The sequence below is a fragment of the Helianthus annuus genome, chromosome 4, assembly GCF_002127325.2.
Source record: "Helianthus annuus cultivar XRQ/B chromosome 4, HanXRQr2.0-SUNRISE, whole genome shotgun sequence".
Lineage (NCBI taxonomy): Eukaryota > Viridiplantae > Streptophyta > Magnoliopsida > Asterales > Asteraceae > Helianthus > Helianthus annuus.
In genome coordinates this window covers 183057108-183069523 of record NC_035436.2, presented here as the reverse complement: position 1 = coordinate 183069523, position 12416 = coordinate 183057108, and the positions used below count along the sequence as shown (strand labels likewise).

The following is a 12416-nucleotide window of genomic DNA, read 5'->3' as shown; positions in this document are numbered from 1 at the left end:
ATAGGGCCGTCCCCCCTCCCCTTTAGGAACGTCGCACACCGCCCCCTAGGGGCCCGGCGCGACACATGCGTCGGAAATCAGACGGTGGAGACGGGGCAAGCTTGGTGGGGTCCATTCAATATATCCGTTGATATAACGGCTAATTTAAAAAAAAAATTCAATTTAATTTAAAACCTTTATAAATACCCACATATCTATCCACTTTTATACCAAAATTCACCCACTTTCTCCAAACAACTCCCACATTTTTATACAAAATACCCACATAATCTTCTCTAAAAAATACACCATGGCATCTTCTTCTTCATCGGGTTCGACGGACACCATGGAAGTCGTAAAATATTTTATAAACAAGGTGGTAGAGACGACACAAATAATTTTGGAAGAAGAAGAGGAGGAGGAGGTTTCGTCACAACCACGAAACAGGAACCCACACATCGAGCGAGACCGAGAAAGTTAGTGATATTTTTATTCTTATATTTATATTCTTATATATTTATTCTTAATTTTTTAAGTTTATATTTTTAGTCTTATTTTTTTAATTATAAGTTGTATATATATTTTGTTATCTTGTAGGTGCTAACCAATGATTAATCGTTGATTACTTTGCCGACGAGCCACTGTACTCGGAGGCTATTTTTAGATGTTGTTTCAGAATGAGTCGTCGACTTTTCTTACGTATCGCCGACGATTTAGCCGCTTATCACCTGTTTTTTACCATGCGACCCGATGCTAGAGGCAAAATGGGCTTCACCACCTTACAGAAATGTACTGTGGCGATTCGTCAACTTGCTTATGGGACGACAGCCGATTCTTGGGACGAATACTTAAAGATGTCCGAAAGAACTGCTAGAGAATGTTTATACAAGTTTTGCAAATTTGTGGTAAAGCTTTACAGCCAAAAATATTTGCGAAAACCAAATCACAATAACGTTCAAAACTTGTACCAACACCACCAAGCAAGGCACGGTTTTCCAGGCATGCACGAGAGCATTGATTGCATGCATTGGCCATGGCGGAATTGTCCTACCGCTTGGCGAGGAATGTATACACGAGGCGATCAGGGACATCCAACAACAATTCTAGAAGTTGTTGCGTCTCAAGACCTATGGATTTGGCATGCTTTCTTTGGTATTCCTGGTTCGAATAACGACATCAACGTTCTACAAAATTCGGAGGTTTTTGACGATGTTATAAAAGGGATCGGTCCTGATACGAGTTTTACAGTTTCGGGCGTGGAGTACAGACGCGGGTATTATCTTGCCGATGGAATATACCCACAATACTCTACAATAGTTAAAACGGTTAGGCATCCTGCGGGTGAAAAAAGAAAGAAATTTGCCAATTTTCAAGAAGCGGCTAGAAAAGATATTGAACGGTGTTTTGGGGTTTTCCAACAAAGATGGCATAGTATTGAAAACCCAGCACACGCATTTACACCCAAAACGTTGCGATACTGTATGTATGCTTGTATTCTGCTGCATAACATGATCCTCGAAGACGAAGGATGTCACGGCCCCCGACCCGGTTTGACCCGTTTCCGGAGCCGCGGGACAGAAACCCCATGATATTTGTTTAATTGAGTTTAGCAGCGGAAATTTTTAATATCAGGATCGTTGTAAAGCTAAAACTTTTCCCGATTATTTGTATTTCACAATTCGGGATAAAACCCCGATAATTTACAATACATAAGTTTAGTGATAAATTCTTATTTCAAAACATCTTTCTTTATTTTATACTGAGCCACTATTTTAAGCTTGAAATGCTCCTCAACACTTTTTCCTGATTTACAGCAGATTACCTGAAACATGTTTGAAAAAGAATTTGTCAGCGGGAAATACTGAGTGAACTATTCTAGTTACTGAAAATGACACATTTTATGATTATTCACAGTGTTAAGATCTTTTACGCATGTTTCTGATATCAACCAACTACCCACAGTATTTGTCACTCGACCGGATCTGTGACAGTGGTCATATCACCATTGGCTGCCCCAATGAATGACGTAAATCAATTAAATTAGGTTCGCCCACCTAAAATGATTTAAACTGTAGTAATGTGCACAATACCCCACATACTGGCTGTAATTTGGTGATTACATCAACTTAATCACTGGTATTATAATCTCGGAAAATGAATTTGGAGTATTGTAAAATAGTTAACACTCACAAACGGTGAGAAAAGAGTTTATAAAAGAAGAATAACTCACATTGCAGATTTACTACGGATAGAATATGATTTTAGCCCTGTTAACCTAATTTCACAATAATGCACACAAAACAGGGTTAGTGATCAATACAGCAGTTACGATAACTCACGAGATCAAATTCTCACAATGAATGACCAAGTGCAATACTTCAACTCATTTATCGTATTAACGACAAACGACAAAGTATAATACTTCAACTCATTTATCGAATTATCGACAAACGACAAAGTATAATGCTTCAACTCATTTATCGAATTATCGACAAACGACAAAGCATAACCCAATGTGGGCGGCACTTAGACATTCTTTGGATATATTGATCCCGGAAACTGAATCGTAATAGCGATCGAGTAATTACCCTGTTCCGCGGCAGCACCTCAATAACAGTGTGTGTGTATTTGTAGTATAATTGTGATAATTCGTCGTACAGAAAGCGTTTGGACGACGTTTTAACTTCCAATTTCAAGTCCCAAGGCCCTCTATTTATACTGAAAATTGGCTTCTCCCGCGTGTCGCGGCAGAATTCGGGGAACCTCCCGCGTATCGCCTGGGATGCCAATTTAGGGTAGGGTAGGTTTCGTGTCCAGTAGCTTGGGTGAGTTGACAGTTTTATAAAATTCAATTCAAACAACGTATAATAAGGATAATATCGATTAGGGTTTAACCCCCCCTGAGTTTTAGGGGCCCTGATCCTGATTCCGATTGTTTCGAAAATTTTAGGGTTAGTGCAGAATTACTTGGGTGTCTCAATTAGGGTTTCCTTATTGACTAATTATCATTCTAATTATTAATTTTAATGAGAGTTGTTACATCCTCCCCACCTTAGGAAAAATCTCGTCCTCGAGATTTACTGAAACAGATGAGGATACTTGCGCTTCATTTCTGATTCTAATTCCCAAGTGTATTCCGGTCCTCTCTTGGAATTCCATTTTACTTTTACCAATACAAGTCGCTTGTGTTTGAGGAATTTGACTTTCCGGTCTTCTATTTGTAAAGGTTTTTCTATGAATTTCAGTTTCTCATTCACCTTTATGTCTTGAAGAGGTACTACCAGAGATTCATCTGATAAACATTTCTTAAGGTTGGATACATGAAATACATCATGTACTCCAGCTAGTTCTTCTGGTAGTTGTAATCGATAAGCAACTGGTCCGATTCGTTGAATAACTGAAAATGGTCCAACATATCGGGGACTCAGTTTTCCTTTCTTACCGAATCTTACAACTCCTTTCCAAGGAGATACTTTCAGTAGTACTTTGTCTCCTATTTGGAATTCAAGTGGTTTGCGACGATTGTCTGCATAGCTCTTTTGGCATCTCTGGCTGTTTTCAATCTTTCCTTGATTTGAGTGATCTTGTCTGTAGTTTCTTGCACAATTTGTTTGTAGTTTCTTGCACAATTTCTGGACCTGATAATTGGCTTTCTCCTATTTCTGCCCAACATACGGGTGTTCTGCATTTGCGTCCATACAGTGCCTCGAATGGAGCGGCTTCAATACTTGAGTGATAACTATTGTTATAGGAGAATTCAATTAATGGTAGATGGTTATCCCAATTACCTCCAAAGTCGATTACACATGCCCGGAGCATGTCTTCCAGAGTTTGGATCGTCCTTTCACTTTGTCCGTCGGTCTGTGGATGATATGCGGTACTTAGATTAAGTCGGGTTCCCATTGATTCCTGGAAACTTGTCCAAAATCGGGAAGTGAAACTACTATCTCTATCCGATACAATGGAGAGCGGGACTCCATGTAAGGATACTATTTCATCCACATACAGCTTGGCTAATCTTTCCATGCTAAAGGTTTCTTTTATTGGTAGAAAATGAGCTGATTTGGTTAATCGGTCCACGATTACCCAAATGGCATCATTACCTTTTCTGGTTTTGGGTAACTTAGTAACAAAGTCCATTGTTATGAGTTCCCATTTCCATACAGGCATTTCTAACTGTTGTAGTAAACCTGAGGGTTTCTGGTGTTCGGCTTTAACTTGTGAACAGGTTAAACACTTAGATACATATTCAGCTATATCCTTTTTCATTCCTATCCACCAGAAATTCTTTCTTAAATCTTGGTACATTTTATTGTTTCCTGGGTGTACAGTATACCTAGATTTATGGGCTTCTTCTAAAATTTTCGATCTTAAATTTCCTTGTTTAGGTACCCAAATTCTGTTTTTGTGGAATTTCCAAATTCCATCATTTCCTTGCTCCAATTCTTTTAGATAACCTTTCATTCCTTCGGCATCATCCTTGATTGCCGTTTTCTGGATTTCCTTCACTTGTTCCCTTAAATCTACTTGTAGATTTATTCTAAGAGCACGGACTCGCCTTTGTTTTTCATGATACTTACGACTTAAGGCATCTGCTACTACGTTGGCCTTTCCTTCGTGATATTGAATATCACAGTCGTAATCACTCAGGACTTCCATCCATCTTCTTTGTCTCATGTTTAATTCTTTTTGCCCGAATATATACCTTAAACTCTTATGATCTGTATAAACAGTAAACTTACTTCCATACAGATAATGTCTCCAAATCTTAAGGGCAAAAATTATGGCTCCTAGTTCTAAATCATGAGTCGTATAGTTTTCTTCGTGCTTTTTCAATTGTCTGGAAGCATATGCAATTACCTTCTTGCGTTGCATCAACACACATCCGTATCCTAGTTTTGAAGCATCGCAATATACTTCAAAATCTTCTGTTCCTTCTGGTAAGGCTAAGATTGGTGCATTGGTTAATTTCTGCTTTAAGATTCTAAAGGCTTCTTCTTGCTTTGGTCCCCACTCAAACTTAGTGGCTTTACAGGTTAGCTTAGTTAATGGTACAACTATTTTGGAAAAATCCTTAATGAACCGTCTATAATAACCGGCTAACCCTATAAAACTTCTAATTTCCATTGCAGTTTGTGGAACTTTCCAGTTGGTAATTGCTTCGATCTTAGCAGGATCTACGTGAATACCTTCGTGATTCACCATGTGGCCTAAGAATTGCACTTCTTGTAGCCAAAATTCACACTTTGAAAATTTAGCGTACAACTTTTCTTTTCTTAACAAAGTTAAGAGTGCATGTAAGTGTTGACAATGCTCGACTTGACTTTTGGAATAAATAAGTATATCGTCAATGAACACGATCACAAATTTATCCAAATATGGTTTACAGATTCTGTTCATCATGTCCATGAATGCAGCTGGGGCATTGGTTAATCCGAAGGGCATGACTGTAAACTCATAATGACCATACCTAGTTCTGAAAGCAGTTTTAGGTATGTCTTCCTCTTGAACTTTCAATTGATGATATCCGGATCTTAAGTCTATTTTAGAGAAATACCTAGCTCCTTGTAATTGATCAAAAAGATCATCAATCCTAGGTAATGGGTATCGATTCTTAATTGTAACCTTATTTAATTCTCTATAATCAATACACATTCTCATTGATCCATCTTTCTTTTTCACAAACAACACTGATGCACCCCAAGGGGATGAACTAGGTTGTATAAATCCTTTGCTTAGTAACTCATCTAATTGCTTCTTTAATTCTAGCATTTCGGTAGGAGCTAATCGATAGGGTGCCTTGGCTATCGGTGTAGTTCCTGGAATTAGATGAATCCTAAATTCTACCTCTCTATCTGGTGGTAACCCAGGTAAATCTTCTGGAAATATATCTAGGTATTCTGAGACTACAGGGATTTCCTTAAGTTCTTTTCCTTTAGTACAAATGATTACTGAAATCATATATACTATTCCCCGTTTCCGTTCATAATTAGCAACTTTCATTACTGATATGAACTTTAATGGCTTCCGAGTTTATCTCCTGCAATCTTAACTACCTGTCCATTAGGTGTTCGAATTTCTATAGAGTTCTTATCACATATGATTTGAGCATGGTTGGCTATTAACCAATCCATTCCTAACACAACATCGAATTCAGCTAATTTCATAGGAAATAGGTTTGCAGTAAATTTATGACCTAAAAGTTCTATGTCTACTTTTTGCAAAACTTGATTGATTTTGACTGTATTCCCATCCGCAGTTTCGACTGTAAAGATCTGCCTAATGGTAGTTAATGGTAACTTAAGAGCTTGACAGAATGAAGTATTTATAAAACTTTGGTTTGCACCAGAGTCAAATAATACTTTTGCATAGACGTTGTGAACTAAAAACGTACCGGCGATCACATTCGGAATAAGTTCTGCTTCTTGAGTAGTTAGTTGGAAAGCTCTGGCATTCTTCTTAGTAGTTCCTTCAGCTGCCTTGGGTTTGTATACTGGATTGACTAACTTAGGACATTCGGTTTTGAAATGGCCAACTTCTCCACAATGGTAGCAAATTACAGATTTCTTCCTGCAATTTTCCTCACGATGTCCTGTTGTTTTGCAAAAATTGCAAATTCTATTGCATCTTCCAAAATGGTTCTTACGACAAATTTTGCAGAATGGCATAGTTGCAGATCGCCCTGTCCCTCTCTTCTTAAAATTACTACTATTACCCATCTTAAATCCTTGGGTAATTTTCTGAGCTAATTCTTTCTTCTTATCTTCGTCCTTTGTGCGTATCAGTTCATCAGTTAAGGTGTTAGCTAATTCTACTGCATCGTCAATAGTGCGAGGTCTCGCAGCCTTAACGATATTGCGAATTTCGCTAATTAATCCCCAAATATATCGAGAAATAAGTACTGGTTCTGGCGAAGCCAGGTTAGGTACCACTCTCGCATATTCGAAGAATGTCGAAGTATAACCACGACAATCTACCCCGATCATTCGATGATTTAGGAACTTATTTGCCATCTGTTCCTTCTCATATTCAGGACAGAATTTTCTTTCGACAAGATTTTTAAATTCGCCCCAAGTCATAGCATAAGCTACCCGTCTGCCTTTTGCCTGCAGCACTGTGTTCCACCATTCTAGTGCTCCTTCCTTAAACAGGTTTGAGGCATACATGACTTGATCTTCTTCAGCACATTTACTTATTGCAATTACTGCTTCGGTTTTCTCTAACCATCGCAGTGTTGCAGTTACTCCTTCGTTGCCTGCAAATTCAGCGGGTTTACAAGCAAGGAATTCTTTGAAAGTGCAACCAGGTGTTGCAGCTTTTCGCTTTTTAGGGCGCGGCGTGTGCTGAGATTCATTGTCATGATTTATATGATCATTACCCCCGTTTATACTATTACTGAAATTATCTTCGATAGTGTGTTTGCTAGGAACGATATGTTGCGGATCGTTTGGACTTTTCATAGCAGCAACGAACATTGGAATTGCGTTGGCTATTCCCTGGGCAACAATATTTTCGATATCTCTTTTAGTCATATATTGATCTTCTGGGTGTTGCTCCGATTGATTAACTTCATTTACTGGTTCGTTATCATTATTTGCCATCTGACGATAATTTATTAGGAGTAATTAGCAATTAGCAATTTATACAAATAATTCAAACAATTTAAAGCACATAAAGCCAAAATTATCGATTTCTCGATTCCATTTCATATCAGTATAGTATGCATCAATACACACCGATATTTTACAAGGTTTTATTCATTATGTTACAACTGGTTTCACTATTTACTTGTACTATTATACAAAGATAACTTTACCACCCTCCTATTGGTCATTCTAGAAACGGAGTTCCCTCTCGTCATACTTCCAGGCAATCTGTCCCCCTATTTCCCTAATTCTATTCCCTGCATCCATCAACTCTTCACCAAAATGGCGAAGTTCAGCCAGGTTTTCATTGCTCATTGGTGGATTAGGTAGGGGTTCTGGGTCGAATTGTGGAAGAAACGAGTAAGGGCTATTGACAATATTTTGAAATTGCCAATCGTTAGTCCACCATTCTTCCATTTCTACAGGTTGGTCATGGACTATTGGTTCAGTGATGGTTGGTGCAAAATTCATAGGGATTGGGTTTTCGATAGGATAGGTAAAAATATTTGTGTTGACAGGTTGCATAGTCTCACATTTTTCCAACAGGGTATCTATCTCTTCCTGAAAAGTAATTCTCTGGTTTTGATTAGAGCTCTCTCCGACTTCTATCTGAGTTGATCTAGAATCTTGCCCTATTTCTATTTCTATTTCTTGAGAATATTGATCAAATTGTTCCTCCATTTGTCTAGACTCGTTATTGGCTTCAGTTTCTTTTTCTTGCTGATTAGGGTTTTCCTGGATTATAATCGCCTTTCCTTTCTCTAAAGATTTACTAATTCTAGGAGGTTTTGTAACTGACTTTTTCTTACGTATACGGCTTCCCCATACATAATTTTTCTTTGGCCTTCTTTTTGGTTTGGTCACTGGTGGAGTAGGGAATTTTACAGGTTGGTCCACATCAGCAAAATATCCCGTAAATTCATGAGAAACTTCGATATTCACTGGATACAGATTGAGGTTCTGAAAAGCTTCAGATATCTCGTTCATGCTGTATAGCATATATGCAAAATGCACAAAATATTAAGTTAAAACTTTGGAACAAAGTTTAACAAATAACATGGAAGTTTTATTGCACACTATTTGTACAAAATACAAGGAAACACATACTCAGTTTTATTTATTTACTTACTGAGAAATACTAGTACTAGATTTAGAGTACTTTAAGGATTTGCATTTTCTGCTACAGTAGCTAGCATATATAAATTTGCCCATTTTTCATCTAAATTATCTTCCCAAGGTGATTTATCAATTAAATCCTGGGTTTCCTTTTTAATCCTCTTTTTTCGGATTTGCTCCTTACTTTTCTTGATAATCATACTCCTTTTTCTAGGAGATAATGGATTCTCATACTGTGCTTTATGCACAAACATTCCTTCCTCAGGAATCGTAGGGAGCTTTGAAAATTTCGTTTTGGACGAACTTCCCTCTTCGTAAATTGACCTATCTAGTTTAAGATAGATATCTTGCAACTTTTGTTTACCCATACTGTAACTAACAAATAATCAGTTAAAAGCACATAAACACATAATCACATAATAGTAATCAGGAAAATTAAGTATCGTTTAAATACTTAATTAGCTTAACTCAGTGGCTCTGATACCACCTTGTTTCTGTCACGGCCCCCGACCCGGTTTGACCCGTTTCCGGAGCCGCGGGACAGAAACCCCGTGATATTTGTTTAATTGAGTTTAGCAGCGGAAATTTTTAATATCAGGATCGTTGTAAAGCTAAAACTTTTCCCGATTATTTGTATTTCACAATTCGGGATAAAACCCCGATAATTTACAATACATAAGTTTAGTGATAAATTCTTATTTCAAAACATCTTTCTTTATTTTATACTGAGCCACTATTTTAAGCTTGAAATGCTCCTCAACACTTTTTCCTGATTTACAGCAGATTACCTGAAACATGTTTGAAAAAGAATTTGTCAGCGGGAAATACTGAGTGAATTATTCTAGTTACTGAAAATGACACATTTTATGATTATTCACAGTGTTAAGATCTTTTACGCATGTTTCTGATATCAACCAACTACCCACAGTATTTGTCACTCGACCGGATCTGTGACAGTGGTCATATCACCATTGGCTGCCCCAATGAATGACGTAAATCAATTAAATTAGGTTCGCCCACCTAAAATGATTTAAACTGTAGTAATGTGCACAATACCCCACATACTGGCTGTAATTTGGTGATTACATCAACTTAATCACTGGTATTATAATCTCGGAAAATGAATTTGGAGTATTGTAAAATAGTTAACACTCACAAACGGTGAGAAAAGAGTTTATAAAAGAAGAATAACTCACATTGCAGATTTACTACGGATAGAATATGATTTTAGCCCTGTTAACCTAATTTCACAATAATGCACACAAAACAGGGTTAGTGATCAATACAGCAGTTACGATAACTCACGAGATCAAATTCTCACAATGAATGACCAAGTGCAATACTTCAACTCATTTATCGTATTAACGACAAACGACAAAGTATAATACTTCAACTCATTTATCGAATTATCGACAAACGACAAAGTATAATGCTTCAACTCATTTATCGAATTATCGACAAACGACAAAGCATAACCCAATGTGGGCGGCACTTAGACATTCTTTGGATATATTGATCCCGGAAACTGAATCGTAATAGCGATCGAGTAATTACCCTGTTCCGCGGCAGCACCTCAATAACAGTGTGTGTGTATTTGTAGTATAATTGTGATAATTCGTCGTACAGAAAGCGTTTGGACGACGTTTTAACTTCCAATTTCAAGTCCCAAGGCCCTCTATTTATACTGAAAATTGGCTTCTCCCGCGTGTCGCGGCAGAATTCGGGGAACCTCCCGCGTATCGCCTGGGATGCCAATTTAGGGTAGGGTAGGTTTCGTGTCCAGTAGCTTGGGTGAGTTGACAGTTTTATAAAATTCAATTCAGACAACGTATAATAAGGATAATATCGATTAGGGTTTAACCCCCCCTGAGTTTTAGGGGCCCTGATCCTGATTCCGATTGTTTCGAAAGTTTTAGGGTTAGTGCAGAATTACTTGGGTGTCTCAATTAGGGTTTCCTTATTGACTAATTATCATTCTAATTATTAATTTTAATGAGAGTTGTTACAAAGGACATGCAATTTGTGAGTATGACGAGAACGCGGTGGAGGAGAATAATGTTCCGGTTAGCGGAGAACAACAAGATTTGAACAGGTTCTCGTTACATAACGATTTCACACATGTCAATCTTCAATCGGATTGATCAATCACATTTGGAGTCTCGGAGAAAACAACGCATAGTTTTTTTATTTATTTGTAACTTTAGGTTTTTCTTAATTTAAGTTTAGGTTTTTTTTTAATGTTACTTTAGGTTTTTTTTTCTTTAGGTTTTTTTTTTAATGTAGCTTTAGGATTTTTATTTTAAACGTAACTTTAAGTTTTTATTTAAATGTAACTTTTTATATTTTTATTTATTTTGTTTTAATTAATATGGTAAAAAATAAATAATAAAAAAATGGGGGATGAGCATCCACCACACCCTTGGATAGTCTCCAAGGGGATGGTCCTCCCCCATGCTTACGTGGCGCTTATGTGGAGGATAGTCCCTTTGGAAACTATTATCCCCATACCCAATGGCCTTACCTAACCTCCTCTCTAGCACCTGAAAACCATAGTTTCACCGGCCCCTGTATATTCTTTCTGACCACATCTAACTACCCCCTGTTTTGAAACAAGATGAGGGCGGCCCTCGCCTGAAGTTCAATTTTGACTTTATTTAGTCAAAGTTCCTGTGTGGCCAATGATTCTCTTCAAAATTTCAACCCCTTTATTATATCAGTTCATGGGGTAATTCCACTAGTTACTTAAACGCATTGTTCGTATATATATCTAACTGCCCCCTCTCTCATCCACTTTTTGTTCCGGAGAAGACAATCGAGGAGGGGAGTGGTGGTGCCACATATTTTAAAGAGAGATGAGCACGTTGGTGTGTGTAGTGGCGAGCATGGGAATGGTCGAAGATAGAGAAAAAGGCTCTTGGCACCGAAGGCACCACCATCATCAGTAGATCGATGACGAAACCAAGGGTTTCAAGAACCAGATCTCTGTAAATGCGGTTGTGGTGGTGCGATATTGATTTTGGTAACGGATCCGGTTGCGATTTTATGGGGTGCAGCCAGAGGACGGTGGTGGTGTTGGGGTTTTAGATGAGGTTGCGACTGGTGGTTGTAGTTCAAATGAGTTTTATTAGGGTGGGGTTGGGGGTAAGTTAAAGAGGGGAGGAGAAAAAGATGTTTTTACCCTCACGTGGTGGTCACATTATCATATTTAACGTTGAAAATAAACGAGGTTAGGAAAAAAGACTTAACATGTAAGCTTTTACAATCATAAAGTATGTTTTCTGTCATTTTTTAGGCAAATGACACAATTTGCAAACTGGTATAAACACAAAGAACCTTTTTTGTTTTTTTTTTTTGTTTGTTTTTTTTTTTTTTTTTTGTAATTTACTCTAGGTGACATTAGTTTTGAACATATACACCTACCAATCCGATACATAACGAACTGATCATAAAACTTCTACATATTTACACCATAACTTTTGTGTCAAATTAGTTTAATGTTCACTTTGTTTGTTGTAGTGAATGTTCCAACTATGGTTATATGAAAATGTATCCATCTTGTATAGAACGTCTAAACGTTCTATGGTTATATGGTTATAGAACTATGGTTAGATGAGAACAAGATATTATTCTCATCTTGTCCATATCATATAAGTTTGATTGGATTAGAACCAGCGA

At 37.5% G+C, this 12416-nt stretch overlaps 1 protein-coding gene across 1 annotated transcript; it reads left to right on the top strand.

Moving 5' to 3' along the window:
- The first annotated feature begins 719 nt into the window (after nt 1–719).
- LOC110933913 lies at nt 720–12135 on the top strand. Its single transcript, XM_022177113.1, has 3 exons — nt 720–1378; nt 10741–10833; nt 12132–12135. Exons 1-3 carry the CDS (start codon nt 720–722, stop codon nt 12133–12135), a joined length of 756 nt encoding a protein of 251 aa, XP_022032805.1.
- The last annotated feature ends 281 nt before the right edge of the window (nt 12136–12416 follow it).

Excerpts from the sequence above, each read along its gene's own strand:
- LOC110933913 (XM_022177113.1), top strand. The coding sequence starts at position 720 with ATGCGACCCGATGCTAGAGGCAAAATGGGCTTCACCACCTTACAGAAA. Across the intron at positions 1,379-10,740 it reads GCTAGAAAAGATATTGAACG|TTGTTACAAAGGACATGCAA; the intron begins GTGTTTTGGGGT and ends TTTTAATGAGAG.